The sequence below is a fragment of the Aethalodelphis obliquidens genome, unplaced genomic scaffold, assembly GCF_003676395.1.
Source record: "Aethalodelphis obliquidens isolate GAN/ISIS:26980383/991018 unplaced genomic scaffold, ASM367639v1 scaffold8, whole genome shotgun sequence".
In the NCBI taxonomy this organism is placed as follows: domain Eukaryota; kingdom Metazoa; phylum Chordata; class Mammalia; order Artiodactyla; family Delphinidae; genus Aethalodelphis; species Aethalodelphis obliquidens.
This window is the reverse complement of record NW_020837952.1, coordinates 6,127,641-6,146,823: the sequence shown is the minus strand read 5'-3', so window position 1 is coordinate 6,146,823 and position 19,183 is coordinate 6,127,641. Positions and strand designations below refer to the sequence as shown.

At 40.8% G+C, this 19,183-nt stretch overlaps 1 protein-coding gene across 1 annotated transcript in view; it reads left to right on the top strand.

Annotated features, from left to right (window-relative positions):
* SARNP (SAP domain containing ribonucleoprotein) overlaps positions 1–19,183 on the top strand; it is a 52,565-nt gene that overhangs the window by 23,795 nt on the left and 9,587 nt on the right. Inside the window, exons 8-9 of the mRNA XM_027106573.1 lie at positions 831–856; positions 2,368–2,436. Of these exons, the coding sequence (XP_026962374.1) occupies positions 831–856; positions 2,368–2,436 (95 nt within the window). The remainder of the gene's footprint in view (positions 1–830; positions 857–2,367; positions 2,437–19,183) is intronic.

The following is a 19,183-nucleotide window of genomic DNA, read 5'->3' as shown; positions in this document are numbered from 1 at the left end:
GGTCTTTTGTCCAGATAAGATGTTTTTCTCTTTTTTTTAACAGCTTTATTGAGATATAATTCATATATCATACAACTCATCCATTTAAAGTATATAATTCAGTGTTTTTTATATATTCACAGGGTTGTACAGCTATCATCATAGTCTAATATTAGGACATACTCATCATCCCCAAAATAAACCCCATACCCATTAGCAGTTTTTCTCATCCGCTCCCTCTGCCCCACCCCACTAATCAACCACTAAGTTTTTTCTATATATGTAAGTTTGCCTTCATATAAATGGTATCATACAATTCATGGTCTTTTGTGACTGGCTTCTTTCACTTAACATAATGTATTCCAGGTTTATCCCTGTTTTAGGATGTATCATTACTTCATTTCTTTTTATTGTTAGATAATCTTAGGTTGTATTGATATATCACATTTTATCTACCCCTCAGTTGATGCACATTTGGGTTTTCATTTTGTGGCTACTATGGCTAATGTTGCTGTGAACATTCATATACAAGTTTTCGTGTGGATATATGTTTTCATTTCTCCTGGGTATATACCTAGGAGTAGAATTGCTAGGTCATATAGTAAACTCCATGTTTAACTTTGAGGAACTACCAAACTGTTTTCCAAAGTGGCTGTACTATTTTATGTTCCCAACAGCAATGGGTGCAGACATGGTCTCTAGATGTAATCTGTGCCTTTTCTTTAACTTCATAAGATAAAGGACATTTGTCCTATATATGATTTCTATGCTATCTAACTTGATTCAAAGACATCAGCTTCCTTTATGACTTTTAAGAATATTAAATAAAACTTTTAAATTTATTTCCTTAGGCCTGTCATCTGATGCCAAGCCTATGGTAAGAAATCTTTTTTTTTTTTCTTAACCTTGAGAGCCAAATCTTAACTCTGTATAGTTAGTTAAGTTACAGATTTCCTTCTCCCCAGATCAGAGGAAACTGAGATAATATGAGTTTGGTGACTGTTTTCAGTACAGTGTCTTATGTCCTAAAGAGAAAGAATTGTTTGAGGCACTGAGAGGTCAGGAAAATTGCTGCATCTTCAAAGTCATTATAAACATCTTCCTTCCTACCACTCCTCTTGAAAAGGGTAGATTTTGTTAGCTGGAGGACAATCCATATAACTCTTTGTTTTATGGTACTGGAGTTTTAGGGCCTCATGCAGTGGCTTTGGATAATGTCAGACTCTTAATTACCACAAGAGAATCTGTGGAAGCAACTTATGAGTTCTATTTTGTAGGTACTGATAATTTTCAACACTACCTGTCAAATACCAGAGAATAAAGACTAGGATAGTACGCCTTCTGGACCATTATGACTTGTCCGCATGTTTAGAAAATGCAAGCAAATGCTGTGAAATATGTTTAGCTTTATGAAATCCTGCTCTTGGAATTACAGTTTAATAATATAAGTGAAGGTGAAATGTTTTAGTAGTAGTAGTAGTAGAAGTTAGTAACAGTAGTAGTAGTAATGATAATGTCCCAAATATCCTTATGATAAGTCTTCTATATCAAGGCTTCCAAGAAAAAGGAAGGAAGAAAATTGAATTGGGTACTGGTAGTAGATTTGTGTTCTGAAGAACGGAGAGCTGCAGTGATAGTTTCTCTTTGCTAGGGCATAGGGTTAAGAACTAGTTGCAAAGGCTATGTATAGGAATTAACAATTTTGGACTGTGAATGATGGACTTGTTTGGAGGTGATGATTTAGACATTTGTTTGCTTTTTCAAGCAGTGTTTGGCCTACTTTGATCTTAAACCCTCCCTAGGCTTTTGCCACCTTTGATGAATGAAAGAGGCAGGGCTGAATCTTTCACTGCATTCCAGGAGAGAACTTTTAATAATTAGTGGCATGGATGAGTTCTGCTTAGTTTCCTAATTTGACACATAGGGTATCTTTGATGTTGTATAGGCTTATTTGAACTCTTAGCTTTGGACCACAGTTTGTGCCTTCTGTGTTTTCTGTTTTGATTTTTTTCTTTTTTAAAATTTATTTTTGGCTGCATTAGGTCTTCATTGCTGCGTGCGGGCTTTCTCTAGTTGCGGTGAGCAGGGTCTACTCTTCGTTGCGGCACCTGGGCTTTTCATTGCGGTGGCTTCTCTTGTGGAGCATGGGCTCTAGGCGCGCAGGCTTCAGTAGTTGTGGCGCGTGGGCTCAGTAGTTGTGGCTCGCAGGCTTTAGGGCGTAGGCTCAGTAGTTGTGGGGCACAGGCTTAGTTGCTCCGCATGTGGGATCTTCCTGGACCAGGGCTCAAACCTGTGTCCCCTGCATTGGCAGGCAGATTCTTAGCTACTGCACCACCAGGGAAGTCCCTGATTTTTTTTTTAATATTTTTTTTCCTATGTTTTTTGTAGGTTAACCTGGATAAGTTAAAGGAAAGAGCGCAAAGATTTGGTTTGAATGTCTCTTCAATCTCCAGAAAGGTAAGGTACTATTTTTGCAACATTAGAGCAGCTTGGGGCTACATAGTTTGGAAATGACTGTCCTAAGAATAGAACTGGCTACTCAGCACTTCATTTAATGCAGTCCTTTGACTATCACCTCCTCTCACTGACTATTGATTACATTATGGCTATTGTTTAACAAAGTTAATTGTTTTTTTTCTACAGATTGTTTGCATAGCTGCCATGCTGGCTATTAGAACAAGGTTTATATTTCTCTTTGTTGAGTTCAGTGACGTTACATCTGCTTTAACTTCTGATATAGGCATAATGGAAATTAAATAATCAGGGGAAGACAGTCTTGTCTTTAGGTCAGAGGTACCTAAAAGTAAAATTTGGAGGTTCTTTGGAACAAAACTGAGAAAATTGTTTCATTCTTTCTGCCCCTCTGCTAACTGATACTATTTAGTGTAAGCAAGATGACTTTGTTGATACCATGCAGTGGGGAGTGATCAATTCTACAGGGATTGTTATGTTTGGAGTTTTGCTATGTACATTGGAGAAAATGCTAAGGACTTTCCTGTTTGCCTAGAGCCGGTAGTCTCTTAATCTTTGTTCTGTGAGAATGAGAGCATGTTTCTTGGTTGCTCAAGTGGTGGCAGGATTAAAGGAAGACTATTTCAAACCAGAAAAACCATCATTAGGAAAAAAAAAATTATTTCCCACTAAATATGGAAGCATTTAGCTCTCTAGAAATCCATTAGAAAAAACTTACCTGACGGTAGTTATATTTTTGCTCAGAAAAGAAAAATTGAGTATATAAAAATAAACATTAGTTGTGTCCCTGTGAGACTCATAACCTTGTACACAACTGTGCTTCATCTTCCTTCCCTTTGGGTTACATTTTTTGTGTTTACCAGAAATATAACATCATGTCTTTTTTGCCCAACTTGATGCTGAGACCATCGGTATTCAGTAGGTGTATTTGGTGGTTTATGTGGAATAAAGTAAAGGAGTTGAGAGGTAGGCAGAATATATGATTCTTAAACCACAAGCAGCTTAATAGGGAAGAATTATTATAAACCAGAAGTCATTTGTGTTTTGCAAGATGGTCAGGGGAAAAGGTGCCTTGGATCCGTGGCCCTTCTTATCATCTATCTCCTTGTTTTGTATATGAGGCCTAGGTATCTGAGAATCTCATCAATAACTTCACTCCTTTAGGGAATTGTATGAGTTTGTGTGTTGGAGGACGGAGGGAACAAAAGGTACCCACTGAACTGAGAAGGTATCTTGATATTGAAAAATGAGGCAGGCAGCTCCATATATATAATCAATTGAGTAGTTTATTACAGGGTAACTTACTTACAGGGTAGGATGAGGTAGACGACAATCTGGAAGCATTCACAGCTGCACTCCACACTGCTGAGGGGCCATTGGGCCAATTTTATACTTATAGTTAACCCAGGGTTTGGGGGTACATGCTTGGAAACAGGAAGTGCATTCCCAAGTCAAGATTTATGAATGGGTAACTAGTCTTGTGGGCACCATGAATATATCAGTGAAGGTCGTCATTGTTGTTTAGAGACTAACAGAGTATAGAGACCACCCAGACCTAATGATCATTAAACAATATCTATTAACTACAGAGCCCTTGATGACAGAGAAGAGTTGTACTACACAGTACAGCCCTAGGTAGAGTCAGTGGAAGGACAGGAAGAACTGAATGGACACAAGATGGCATCAGTTATGCCAACAGCCATACACTGTGTGTTCTATCAAAATTAACAAAATTGAACACGATATCTCCTACTACTTAGCTCATAGGGACACATTCCTAAGAGGAATTTGTCTGTCACTCTGTGCTGCCCACCTGAGTTATACAAGGATATCAATCTTTTCCCTTCCCTTCCCTGGAATCTTTCTCTACATTTGACCTGTTTTCAGCCTCCACAGGAGGCTGAGTAAAACATGAAGGGATACATTTATTGATTTTGAGCAAATGACTAAACTTCTTCGATCCTCATCTATAAAACTGGAAGTAACACCTAACATCATGTTTGTGTAGAATAAATGTATATTTGTAGTTCCCTAACGTAGTGACACTTTGACCCTCTATAAATTTTATTTTTGTTTTTATGTATTTTTAATGTATTTTTTAATGCTTTAAAATTTTTATTTACTTATTTTTTTTTTGGCTGCGTTGGGTCTTTGTTGCTGCGCACAGGCTTTCTCTAGTTGTAGCGAGCAGGGACTACTTTTTGTTGCAGTGCGTGGGCTTCTCATTGTGGTGCATGGGCTTCTCATTGTGGTGCCTTCTCTTGTTGAGGAGGTCGGGCTCTAGGTACACGGGCTTCAGCAGTTGTGGCACCAGGGCTCAGTAGTTGTGGCTCTCAGGCTCTAGAGTTCAGGCTCAGTAGTTGTGGCGCATGGGCTTAGTTGCTCCGCAGCATGTGGGATCTTCCCGGACCAGGGATCAAACCTGTGTCCCCTGCATTGGCAGGAGGATTCTTAACCACTGTGCCACCAGGGACGTCCAGACCCTCAATAAATTTTAGTTTCCTTCCTTGGTTTTCAGTTCTGGTTTTATCACTTTGAGTCAATTAACTTCTGTGTTTCAGTTGATCATTGATAGGATTACAGTTCCCATTTTAAATTCTAAAGGGTTAAAATGAGATAGTGGTAATTGGCAGAACTCTAACTATGAGCTCTGTTCTCTAATAACATTCATTGTCACACATATGTTCTAGAGTAGTGCTTTGCGAATTCTGTGACGAAAGACTAGTTTTTAAAAATTTCCAATTCATTGTCGAGAGGTACTTTTGCGAAATAAAATAAAAATGTCAAAGAAATGTTAAATTACTTGGAAGTTTCTAAACTCTCAATTTCTGGACCTATTTCTAGATTGATAAACGGTTTAGGGATCAAGCACTAGGAGGCAGACCACATTTTGAGTAGCACTGTACTAGAGTATACACGATTTCTTCCAAGGACCACTTTGCTTGGAGGCTTGTGACTTTCTGAGATGTCCTTTTTGAGTATAGGTTCCATTTACATTGATCATAAATCCTGATTTTCAGAATTATCCTAATTTCAATGGTTTGTTCTAAGTTGCCTCACAAACCATTAAAATGTCCCTGCTATTTTGCTATCTAGACCACCACTGTTCAGTAGAACCTTCTGTGATGATAGAAATATTCTACAAAATATTGTTCTGTTAAATAATGTTATCTAATATAGGCATATCTCAGAAATATTGTGGATTCAGTTGCAGACCACCACAATACAGTGAATATTGCAGTAAAGTGAGTCACAAATAAGCAGTGTACATACCTAAATTGAAAACTACTTTATTGCTAAAATAAAAGTGCTAACCATCATCTGAGCCTTCAGCAAGTTGTGATCATTTTGCCAGTGGAGGGTCTTGCCTCTATGTTGACGGCTGCTGACTGATCAGGATGGTGGTTGCTGAAGGTTGGGGTGGCTGTGACAGCTTCTTTTCTTTTCTTCCTTTTTTTTTTGCCAAAAATGCATTTTTTATTTAAAAAATTCTTGCTTTTAATGTCCTCAAACAACCAATGCAACCAAGTGGCATTCTGAACCTCAGACTGCCAAGGAGTGACTAAGATGCAGCTGAAATAATTGTGTTGTAAGATAATTTATGCTTATTATTTATTTTTAAAAATTCAGCTTTATATACGAAAAAAGATGTTTCAGTTCCTTCCTAAATTTAGTACAAAATGCAGTGTATAGAAATATTATATCTATTCCTTGTTCCTGAATGTTACTTTCACATAATTAATAGATTCTCCAAATTACTTTGCATTACAAAATCACTTGAAGTAGAATTAAGGATGGGACAGATATATAAATTACATTATAAAATTAATTTAGAACTATATAAAATAAATCATCTTTGTCCAGGAGTTGTACAAAATGAAGGAAATATTATATGTAGTTTAATATATATGTAGTAAATATAAATCATATGCTGTGTGGTGTTCTAGACAAATGTGTTTCCTAGGCAACTTCTTAAAATAAAACAACAATGGGGCTTCCCTGGTGGTGCAGTGGCTGAAAGTCCGCCTGCCGATGCAGGGGACACGGGTTCGTGCCCTGGTCCAGGAAGATCCCACGTGCCACAGAGCGGCTAGGCCCGTGAGCCATGGCCGCTGAGCCTGTGCGTCTGGAGCCTGTGCTCCGCAATGGGAGAGGCCACAACAGTGAGAGGCCCGTGTACCGCAAAAAAACCCCAAAAAACAATGAAGTTTGCCACGTTGATTGACTGACTCTTCCTTTCACAAATTATTTCTCTGTAACATGCAATGCTGTTTGATATCATCTTACCTACAGTAAGTTCTTTCAGAATTGGAGTCAATCCTTTCAAACCTGGCTGCTGCTTTATCAATTAAGTTTATGTAACATTCTAAATTCTTTGTTGTCATTTCAGCAATATTCACAGCATCTTCTCCAGGAGTATATTCCATCTCAGGAAATCACTGTCTTTGCTCATCTGTAAGCAACTCCTCATCCGTTCAAGTTTTACCATGAATCGTAGCAATTCAGTCCCATCTTCAGGCTCCACTTCTAATTCTAGTTCTTTAGCTGTTTGCACCACATCTGCAGTTACTTCCTCTACTGAAGTCTTGAACCCCTCAAAGTCATCCATGAGGGTTGGAATCAACTCTTTCCAAACTCCTGTTAATGTTGATTTTTTTTTTACCTCTCTCCATGAATCACAGATGTTCTTAATGGCATCCAGAATGGTGAATCCTTTCCAGAAGGTTTTCAATTTGCTTTGCCCAGATCCATCAAAGGAATCACTACGTGTGGCCTTATGAAAAGTATTTCTTAAATAATAAGATTTGAAAGTTGAAATTACTCCTTGATCCGTAGGCTGCAGAAGGGATGTTGTGTTAGAAGGAGTGGAAACAACATTAATCTCACTGTACATCTCCGTCAGAGCTCTTGGGTGGTGACCAGGTGCATTGTCAGTGAGTAGTAATACTTTGAAAGGAATCTTTTTTTCTGAGCAATATGTCTCAACAGTAGGCTTAAAATATTCAGTAAACCATGTTGTAAGCAGACGCGCTGTCATCCAGGCTTTGTTGTTCCATTTATAGAACACAGGCAGAGCCCTAGGATTTTCGGAATGGTAAATGAGCATTAGCTCCAACTTAAAGTCACCAGCTGCATTAGCCCCTAACAAGGGAGTCAGCCTGTCCTTTGAAGCTTTGAAGCCAGGCATTAACCTCTCCTCTCTAGCTGTGAAAGTCCTAGATGGCACCTTCTTCCAATGTAAGGCTGTTTCATCTATATTGAAAATCTGTTGTTTGGTGTAGCCACCTTCATTAATTATCTTAACTAGATCTGGACAACTTGCTGCAGCTTCTACATCAGCACTTGCTGCTTCACCTTACACCTCTATGTTATGGAAGTGGCTTCTTTCCTTAAACCTCAGGAACCAAGCTCTGCTAGCTTCAGACTTTTGCAGCTTTCTCACCTCTGTCAGCAGCCTTCATAGAATTGAAGAGAGTTAGCACTTTCCTCTGGATTAGGCTTTGATTTAAGGGAATGTTATGGCTGGTTTGATCTTCTATCCAGACCACTTAAACTTTTTTTCACATTAGCAATAAGGCTGTTTCTCTTCTCTTTCTAAAGTTCCTTGCAGTAGCACTTTTAATTTCCTTCAAGGACTTTTTCTTTGTATTCACATCTTGGCTAACTGTTTGGTACAAGAGGCCTAGCTTTTGGCCTCTCTCAGCTTTTGACATGCCTTTCTAGCTTTTGATTTAAAGTGAGAGATGTACAACTCTTCCTTTCACTTGAACAGTTAAACACCATTGTAGGGTTATTAATTGGCCTCATTTCCGTATTGTTGTGTCTCAGGAAATAGGGAGGCCTGAGAAGAGGGAGAGAGATGGGAACGGCCGGTTGGTGGAGCAGTCAGAGCACACATATTTATTGATTAAGTTCTCTGTCTTTTATGGGCATGGTTTGTGGTGCCCCCAAACAATTACAGTAGTAACATCAAAGATCACTGATCACAGATCGTCATAACACATATAATAACGATGAAAAAGTTTGAAATGTTGCAAGAATTACGAAAATGTGACACAGACATGAAGTGAGCAAATGCTGTTGGAAAAATGGCTCCAGTAGACTTGCTCAACATAGGGTTGCTGCAGACCTTCAGTTTGTGAAAAGTACAATATCTGTGAAGTACAAGTCAAAGCACAATGAAACAAGGTATACCTATACACTAGTCATTAGCCACATGTGGTTATTGATCACCTGAAATGTGATCAGTAGTCACATGCGGCTAATGATCAGTATAGTCACACAATAGCTAGTGTGACTAGGAACTGAATTTTTAATTATTTTAAATTTAAGTAGCCACATGTGTATTGGACAACTCAAGTCCAGCTTATATCTCCCACACAGCTTTCATACTTGGAAGTAGAATAGAAATCTTATCAGACCACCTGTTTGGATCACTGTTTCCATAGCCCAGAGTTTTTTAGTACTTGTAGAATATAAGCAGTTTCAGAGTGAATTTGTAGGAGGAGAGAAATTGGAGGAAAGGGAATAAGAGATAAGCAGAGGAACTGTTCTTTTTTTCAAGTAACTTTTTTTCTAGAACTTAGTGTTCTAGACCCAAATCATGAAATTGCAACTGGCTGCGTTCTCAGTAAGAGTTGCTTTGTTCGGAGTCCTGTGTTTAACAGTTCTCTATCACCAGAGATGATTTGCAACCTAGTATTGGCTTGGCCAGAGGTTAGTGATATGATTAAATTTGTATTTATGGAACAGCCAGAGCAGCACAATTATGTCCACCTCATCCTGGGGTCCTGGGTTCCAGTATAGCCTCCTCCTGTGTAATTTGGTCATCTGTCTTTAAGTCTTACAGTTGTCCAGGCACAGATTTTATTCGGTTAGATATGGTGCAAATAGTGGAGGTTAACAGGTGATGTGAAGAAACCTCTTCTTCATCCTAGTATCCTAAAAGGGGCAATGAGAGAGACCCACTCTCTGTCACCTCATTGCATGGAGTTTGTGTTTGCTTGATCCAGCTTAAGGCCCTCATTGCATCATGGTTTCTCCTCAGTAGAATCCGCTGCATACCAGTGGATATGATAAAGAGAGAGAATGGTGTGAGAGGAGTGAGCCGTAGTGTATGTGACAGATTTTTTTTTTTAATTTTTATTTATTTATTTATTTATTTTTGGCTGTGTTGGGTCTTCGTTTCTGTGCGAGGGCATTCTCTAGTTGCGGCGAGAGGGGGCCACTCTTCATCTCTGTGCACAGGCCTCTCATTATCGTGGCCTCTCTTGTTGCGGAGCACAGGCTCCAGACGCGCAGGCTCAGTAGTTGTGGCTCACGGGGCTAGTTGCTCCGCGGCGTGTGGTATCTTCCCAGACCAGAGGTCGAACCCGTGTCCCCTGCATTAGCAGGCAGATTCTCAACCACTGCGCCACCAGGGAAGCCCCCAGATTTTTTTTTTTAACTGTCACAATCTGACCATCTCCTCTTCATATTTTAGATATATGGCTTCAGCATATTATAAATTTGAGGGTATCGAATTTCTGCTATTCTTCCTTGGCTAACTTTTGCATGACTGCTTATATATTTCACTTTTCAGCTCCACTAGTATACTGTACACATTAGGCAGTACACAGAAACTTCAAGAAATGTGCCCCCCCCAACCATCTTCCCTCTCTCCCCCTGCCCAAGAAAAAGACCTGTCTGTTCATGTTTCCAGCTCAAGTCTCAGTAAATAGAATCCTGTTGGTTTAGGATAATGGGAAGTGACAGGGCAAAGAATGGCACTGGCATTTATGGACATTTTTTACACAAGAGGCTGTAAATTGTCCCCTCCAACTCTTTCGAGTATTTGAGGGTAGAATGGCATGCCTTTTCTCCTATAAGCTTCATAGTGACAGTGGGCTGAGAAACCTCCCAGCCCCTCAAACAAAACAAAACCCAGATAAATAACCTCTGCCTGGTTGGTTCTGATTGATCACCAGCTAAGTTTTCAGTCTTGTGCTTAACTGGTTGTTTTTTTTTTCTCTGTCAGTTTTCCATGCCTCCCAAGAGAAGTAGTGTTTGGGTCAGTCCTCTTGGTGGAGGACTTGGCCTGGCACATAAGAAATTCATCTCTAAAAGGAATGGGTAAGGGAAATAGATGGGAAGCCAGCTCAGTTAATATATGATGGTCATAGGACATTAGTTTTGGTAGAAACTAGGTCTGGGCTTAGAGATGTATTGTTAACTGATGTAGCTAATTTGCATGAATTGTTTTTTTCATTTGTTTATTTTCAAACATTGACACATTTGGGAAAGTGAAACTTGATACTTGAGGAAGTTACAGGAAATCCAGCTAGGTAAGTATTACAAAGAAACACAAACAAAAACACCAGGCCCAGGCACTAAGCAGAAAACTGGAGTGTGGTTTATACTTTTCTCCCTTCCCGAGAATGTGAGGGGCATGTGTTACTGCTTCTTGATTCTTGATTAGTAGTAGTAAATGTTGACATTAGTACATCTTCCTTACTTCTCTACTAGGATATTACTGAGTTTTCCCTACTTGTAGTTCTTCATATAGGTAACTGTCCTAATGAGTTAATCTTAAGGGGCCTGTAAACCCTAAAGGCTACTTTTTCCATGTTCGTGCTTTTTGCCAGTTTTCTTCCCTGATGAATGTTCTGTGATACACAGTGTTAGAATATATTGATAAAAAGGTTGAAAACGAATTAAATATTCCTCCACTGACTATCTTCTTATTGCTGAGGCTGGTAACTAAAAGAGTATTGGGTGGCTGCAGTGATTAGTTTCATGAACCTTTCATATAATTGTATATTTTTGCTCACCATTTGTTGGGGATGGACCACTTCAGAGTGAGAGAGACATTGGACCTATTGTTTTTGAGGAGCTTGTCGCTGAAATGTGTTGAGATATCAAAGAGGAAGCTGGGACAAAGAGTCAGTTCCAAGCACAGGAGGGCACAAGTGTCTTCTGTCATAGCGGGTCCCCAACCTTTTTGGCACCAGGGACCGGTTTCATGGAAGACAATTTTTCCTCGGCCGAGGGGGGTGTGGGTGGGGGGAGGGTGGGGGTGGTTCAGGGGGTGATGGGAGCGATGGGGAGCGGCAGATAAAGCTTTGCTCGCTAGCCCGCCGCTCACCTCCTGCTGTGCGGCCCAGTTCCTGACAGGCCGTGGACCGGTACTGGTCCGTGGTCCAGGGATTGGGGACCCCTGTTCTAGCACACAAATTTCATTATGGCTTGTCTCCATTCACTCTCTTCTGGAAGGCCTATTTGTTTCTATCGAGATTCCCTTCCACCATCTGAAATAAATGAAGAATGTTTCTTCCCTTCAGCAGTGGGTTTTGGTACAGAGGTTAGTCAGTGGGATATGGAAAGAAGGAAGTTCACACTATAGATTTACTTTCTGTTTTTAAAATTATTTAATTCGTTTTTGGCTGTGTTGGGTCTTCGTTGCTGCGTGCGGGCTTTGAGCGGGGGCTACTCTGTTGCATTGCGCGGGCTTCTCATTGCGGTGGCTTCTGTTGTTGCGGAGCATGGGCTCTAGGTGTGTGGGCTTCAGTAGTTGCAGCGCGCAGGCTCAGTAGTTGTGGCTCGCCTGCTCTAGAGCGCAGGCTCAGTAGTTGTGACGCACGGGCCTAGTTGCTCCATGGCATGTGGGATCTTCCCGGACCAGGGCTCGAACCTGTGTCCCCTGCACTGGCAGGCGGATTCTTAACCACTACGCCTCCAGTGAAGCCCCCACAGTATAAATTTAGAAGTTGAGGGAATTCCCTACTGGCCTAGTCATTAGGACTCTGAGCTTCCACTGCCAGGGGCCCGGGTTCAGTCTCTGATCGAGGAACTAAGATCCTGCAAGCTGCGTGGCATGGCCACAAAAAAAAATTTGGTCACCAGCCTTCTCAGAGGGTCTATAATTGGGATTTGTTAACTAGTTTAGGCATGTATATACGAACCTGTTCCAAAGGAAGAACTGTGGGACTGTGCATAGGACATTGTCAACGTGGAACTGTAAGGACCTGAGGAACCATAAGCTATGGTGAGGAGTTTGGTAGAATATTTTTTAAAGAGGTAGGAGATTTAGATCCCAGGAAAAGTAGCATGCTGAGTAGGTTTGGGTTCTTTCCAACCACATATATTCAAGCAGCGGTACTTAGGCCAAGGGCAACACTTAATTCTCTATTTCCTTTTCTCATGGTGCCCCATGAGACCAAGAAAAATGCAGGTAGTAGGATTGCAGATAGAAAAAACTTCAGTGTAGATCCTCTCAGTCATCGTATTTCATTGATAAAGGGCTTTGGGGGAAAATTTCCCTCCCCTCCTCCTTCATCCTAGATTGTCATTTTCCCCAAAAATGCTTCTTCCACTTGAAAAATTGTATTATTTTAACTTACATTAACCAACAAGAAAAGACGATAAGAACAGGTTATATAGTACATAGAGATGGCAGTTGAGAGTGGCTATTAGAGAAGATGAATTTCAGAAAAGCCAAGACCCAACCCCACATAGTCCTCAGCATTTCTGAGAGCATTTTAGGGCCCAACTAAAGTCTAACCAGTCCTTTAAATCCCCTTCTTAATTCATAATAATTTGAAAATAAATATTTGGCTTTTTTTTTCTTCTACCTCCTCCTCTCTAAGATAAAAACACATACGCTGCTGTTTCTATACCCATCCATTGGAACAAACCTTGAGGGAGTGGTGAAGGAGCTGTTTAAAGAGGAAACAATAGGGAAAACTCTCTGACCTCAGTTTATCCCTTCATCTGGTTCTTCATTTGTCCCTGTTGAGGAACAGAACTTGTCTTTTGTCTGTAACACAAATACATCTTTACCTCCCTTCCTTCCCACTTCCCCCCCACACCCGCTCTTCTCACTCCCTTCTATTATGATTCCAATCAATGATGTCATTATGTGTGCCATTCAAATGCTGTTGAACCACTTGGCTATAGGAATTTGGAAGAGCAAAGAGGCAGAATGGAATTTTTCTCTCTTGCCCGGGGCTGTTGAAAATGGATTCTAATTTTAACTAGAGAAATAGGAATCAGGTTTTTCTTTGCTCAACTTCTACCCTCCCTCTATACCCTAAACCTCAAACACATACTTTTTACCTGGCCATGGTTGAGAAAAAAGTTGGACAAGAAATGTTAGGAATATAAATTGACCACTTCAGAGGAAAAACTTTAAAAATTGGGGGAAGCAAGATAAAATTTTGGGTGCTATATCCGCATTTGTGGCTGGTGTTTTGCCCTGTTCACTGTAAATTGGATCTTTGAGAAGTTTGTGATGGAGGGTTTATACTTCCCTAAGGTACGTGGTTGAGACCACTAGGATCTTGTACCATTTCATTTTATTTTTCTCTCTCTGATTTCATTCATTGAGTTCGAACCTAAAGAACTAGAGGCACAAAAGTTTGTAGTAAGAAAAAAACTTACTCTCTTTTCTGTTTCCTCTGCTTGATACCCCGCCCCCACTAATGTCTTTGCATTCCTTCTTCTAACGTGTCAGAATTGATGACTTCGATAAAAAACAAGTTTTATGCCTGTCCGTGGTCCCCCTTAGTCTTTGCCCCAAGAGTAAACATACCCTGGAAAAGGAGGGGAATACTGCATTCTGTTAAGTCTGTTTTACTTTTAAATACCTTCAGCTGTTTTTGCCAACCAAGTTCTTCGGGTGGTGTCATTCTCTGAGTGCCAGTTTTTATTTTTTTTAAAAAAATTTTTGGCTGTGCTGCACGGCATGTGGGATCTTAGTTCCCCAACCGGGGATTGAACCTGTGCCCCCTGCATTGGAAGCATGGAGTCTTAACCACTGGACTGCCAGGATAGTCCCTGAGTGCCAGTTTTTTAACAAGTGCCACTCTTAGACTCTTAGCATGTAAGGTTTTAAAAACCCACCTGTAAATCATATCTGATTGTATATCTAGTTGTATGTCTAATTTTGAGGTGACAGGTAGCTAGCTGGCTCTCTAAACAGAGCAATATCTGTCTGATCACTCCAGATACTCTCCCTAGCTATGGTAAAATGTGAGCTAACCCTCTGAATCCAAGTCTGTCCATCCTTCAAAATCTGTATGGGAGGAAAAAGTGTGGGGTGTTCTTTTGTTGTTTTTTTGGTTTGTGTTTGTGTTATTAATTTTTTGGGGGGTATGAAATTTTGGTGTTCAAACGCTCCTCACGATGTGAGCAGTAGCAGTATAGAAATGTTTAAGATGTATTTTAATACTTGAGAGACTAATACTTGAGTAATACTGTTTGTTAGGCTGATACTGATAAGGAGAGGTAACATTTTAAAGAATACATATGGGTTTGGTTCAAGTAAGGTTTAATAATAACATGATAGTTCATCCTCTTATGTACTCACTAAAATAGTAAAGTTGCTTTTTATGCTTGAAAGCTGAAACAGGTCAAATAAAATCCTATAGATTTTGAAGTTGCAAATGGGAATGAGACAGGGCATCAGATCGTGAGATGTTTTATAGGAAGATACTTGGTAGTGATTTTTGCAAACTAGCAAAGTCCCTGTTTTTAATAAAATCTGAGGCCCCTTGTTAAGATCTAGAAAATGTTAACTCCTTTCCTCCCTTCCTTTTCCTTTGCTATTCTTTTCTCATATTTTTAAAGATAGTATTTTAATCCATTTTTACCTTCTCATCCCCAGAGCAGATTGTTAGGACAGATATAGAAATGTATTTTCAGAGGGTTCCACATTTGGATTTTATATCACATATTGAATCTTTAAATCCCTAGCAATGAAGATATCTTATTGAGAAGGAGATTATATTTGAAATGCTTGGTGTCTGGATGTCAGAAAGTATTTATTGGGTGAAGAGTTTATTTAGGTAGAGTAGAGGGGGGCAGTTTCAGAATTTTCACTGTCATGCTCATCTTGGGTATGAAATGTTTCAGGAGGAAGAGCAACTGGAAATGAACGAACAGACTCACAAGATGAGAGGTTTTATATGATGGACCTGTTTAGTGCTCTATATGTACAAGTAAAACACATGAGCCTTAAGACAAAAGCCGTCTGTTCCCCTGTCTGTTCTCCACTTTATTGATACTCTCCCTCTTTCTCTATATCAGTTCTACAGAGAAAAAAAATACCTTTGTGTGCTTGAACCTGGTTGCCTCTCTCTTTTCCCCACGTATCTGAGGTGTTCCCGGATCTTGCTTGGGCATGTTCTTCCTGTATTGAACTCCCCTGGTAAAAGAGTTTCTGTTCCTCTATTTGAATTCTAGGAAGGCAGCAAGACAGGTGTGCCTTAGAGCCAGCTGTGATTCCTTAATAGCTTTCTTTTCCCCTTCACATTCCTGCAGCTGAGATAACCTGTTTGTAGGAAGCATAAGCTTTTTTGGAAGGCCCCTAGTGCTTTGGGGGGAAAGTTGGAGTGGAGTAGCAGCCTATTGGGTTTTTGTGAGGGTTTTTTTGTTGTGGGGGTGGGGTGGGGTGGGGGTTTGTTTGTTTGTTTTGGTTTTTTGGTCTAAACTGTCTCAAAGCTATTTGCAATTATTCTCAACTGTTTCTGCACACAAGGGTCACCAGGGGTCCCTTACAGTTCTCTAGGCTCTTCCTTTTGAGATTCAGATTTATTAGGTTGGGGCGAAGCCAGAAATCTGCGTTTTAAAATGTTAGGTGAAAAGAATCTGCTTTCCTAGCGCTCATTGTAAATTTCTGAATGCTCAGGTAACTGTTGTCCTTCATTCTCTGTATATTTTGGCTAAGACAGAATTCACCTCCCCTTAGAAGGTTTTAGCTTCCCTCTATTGACTTTACATTTCTGCCAAGCTCTGCATCGCTTATCCTTAAAAGCAGCAGCTTCCTGACGTTTAAGGGAGGGAGGTGGGGACTTTTAATAGAAACTTGGTTTCCAGGGGTCTCAAGTGTGAAACCTTCATTTCCTCCACCTTCCTTGCTTTGTCCTACAGTCAGCTAGAGCAAGACCGAGACGACCTCCTCCGGGGTTGGACAAGAGTGGGGGTTGGGGAAGAAGCTTGATTTGGACAAGAGAGAAGAAGTGATGGGAGCTAGTGACTCAGAAGAGTGTTTGGTTTTGAGCTGACTGTGTACTGGGGCTTCAAATACTGTAAAGATAGGCGGAGATACAGTTCCTGGTAGTCTCTAATTCTGGTGTTGCTTTACAGTTCCTGGCATCCTTCTGGCTCTAGAAGGTTGAATCCGATCTCAACAGTTAAAAGATTGTTGAGAGTAGGTAAGATTGTTGTACTGGGAGGTGTGTTATGTGTATATGTGTGGCAGTATTAGAGTATCTCTTTACTCTGTGTGTGCTAAGATGATGGACTAGACCCTCTGCTAGTCCAGTCCTTCACCTTTACTCCTGCTTATGCTCTGTGCATTGGTCTTTAGGACCACCTCGTGTTCTGTGGTCTGGCTGGCATAAATGCTGAGGAATAAACATGTTCAAATGAATTTCAGAAACTGGGGCAGGGAGGTGACAGCTGTGTGTTTAAGCTTTAAAGTGTTTCTGAGAGAAAAACCATCAGTTGCTGTCATTCACCCTGAGAGTATGAAATTAGAAGCCCACTCACCCTGGAGTGTTTCATAACCTTTACCTCTGGGAAGTCAAGGCCATGTCATTATTAATCTACCATTGCCTGAAAGCCCCCAGGCACTGCTTTTCATCCTGCCATCAGTCACGTGGCAGTGAAAGTCAGGAAAGTCACCAGAAGGCTCCCTGTCTTCCTTTTTGCCTCACTCTTACCTTACATTCCCTTGGAAAATCAAATTGGCCTGAGAACTATTAACATCTTAGTATGGTAATTCAATTACAAAAGGAGGCAATTATTTGGGTTTTTTTTTTTTTTTTTGCAAACTGATCATCCGTAGCTCACTATCAGCCTCTCTTCCATTACTCCAGGGAAAAGACTTCTGAGAAAATAACTGTTAAAGTAGGATAAATAAAATGGCGTGGTTTAGGTCCTGTTGGGAATATATATGAGACTCTTACACATTGAACAGTGTTGGATGTGGGCAGTAGCTCAGTCATTAAAACAGCTATAGGAGAAGGGCCAACTCCAACTCAGCAGTACCTAAGCTTCCCTGAAATGTCCCTTTCTACTTGTAAGGATATCTCTGACTGAATTGTTTAGATTGGAATTTCTGCTTCTCATACATAGTGTAAGGAGGAATGGTGTGGGTGAGCTCGTTGTACTGACCAGAAAAAATACCTGGCTTGGTTAATTCTTTTGGTCTCCTATAAGAACAGTGAGGATATCTTTTATTTGAATTCAGTAAATACTCTTGCTTTGTGTTTTGGGATTTACTGAGTTCAAATTCCCTACATAAGCCTGGTTACATTTGGGTCACTGTTTTGTTTCTCCTAGTTTATCTCTGTGATCCAGAGTGGCACTGGTAATAAGACTGAAAAAGGTGAATGCTTGGGCTTCCCTGGTGGCACAGTAGTTAAGAATCTGCCTGCTAATGCAAGGGACACGGGTTGGAGCCCTGGCCCAGTAAGATCCCACATGCCCCGGAGCAACCAGGCCCGTGCACCACAACTACTGAGCCTGAGCTCAAGAGCCTGCAAGCCACAACTACTGAGCCCACGCACCACAACTACTGAAGCCTGCAAGCCTACAGCCTATGCTCTGCAACAAGAGAAGCCACCGCAATGAAAAGCCCGCGCACCACAACTGGAGAAAGCCCGCGCACAGCAACAACGACCCAACACAGCCAAAAATAAAAACAAATAAAGGACTTCCCTGGTGGCGCAGTGGTTAAGAATCTGCCTGCCAATGCAGGGGATGCAGGTTCGAGCCCTGGTCTGGGAAGACCCCACATACTGCGGAGCAACTAAGCTCGTGTGCCACAACTACTGAGCCTGTGCTCTAAGAGTGCCCATGAGCCACAACTACTGAAGCCCACGCGCCTAGAGCCCGTGCTCCGCCACAAGAGAAGCCATCACATGAGAAGCCCGCACACCACAATGAAGAGTAGCCCCCGCTCGCCGCAACTAGAGAAAGCCCGCACACAGCAACAAAGACCCAACGCAGCCGAAAATAAATAAATAAATTTATTTATTAAAAAAAAAAAAGTGAATGCTTTAGCACAGCCCATGGGGTGCTAATTAAATCAAAGTAGACTCCTTTTGGCAGAGCAAATAACCCTAGCACACTAAGCTTGAAGCAGTATTCTTTATTGTATTCAGGATAAAATTAGTAAGTTTTGAAAAATGTTCACCTGAATTTGAATCTTGAAGACACAAGTTGGGTTTGGAAGGTAAAGCTGGAACTCCATTTTGGGTAGAGATTTTATTTCATTTATTTTATAAAATTATTTATTTGTTTAGGCTGCACCGGGTCTTAATTGCGGCACACGGGATCCTTAGTTGTGGCATGCGGGATCTAGTTCCCTGACCAGGGATCGAACCCCAGCCCCCTGCATTGGGAGTATGGAGTCTTACCCACTGGACCACCAAGGAAGTCCCTGGGTAGAGATTTTATCTATGGTACTCTTTGCTATAAAAAGAGGCAATCACTTTAGAAAGCATCTGTGTGATATTCACACTGCCACGTGTTGCAGCTGATCTTCCACTTGGGACTTAATTCCTGGCTACAGTGTATATGCCATGGAAACCACTGACAAGAGCCCTTCCTTAATTTAAAATTTTGAGCTATAACTTTGTACTTCCATTCCCTCTCCTTTTCCTTCTTGGGGCACTGAGGTTGTTTTGGGTTTTTTTGTTTTTTTAAAAAAATTAATTCCATTGTATTTGGAGAGGAATAAGTTCTT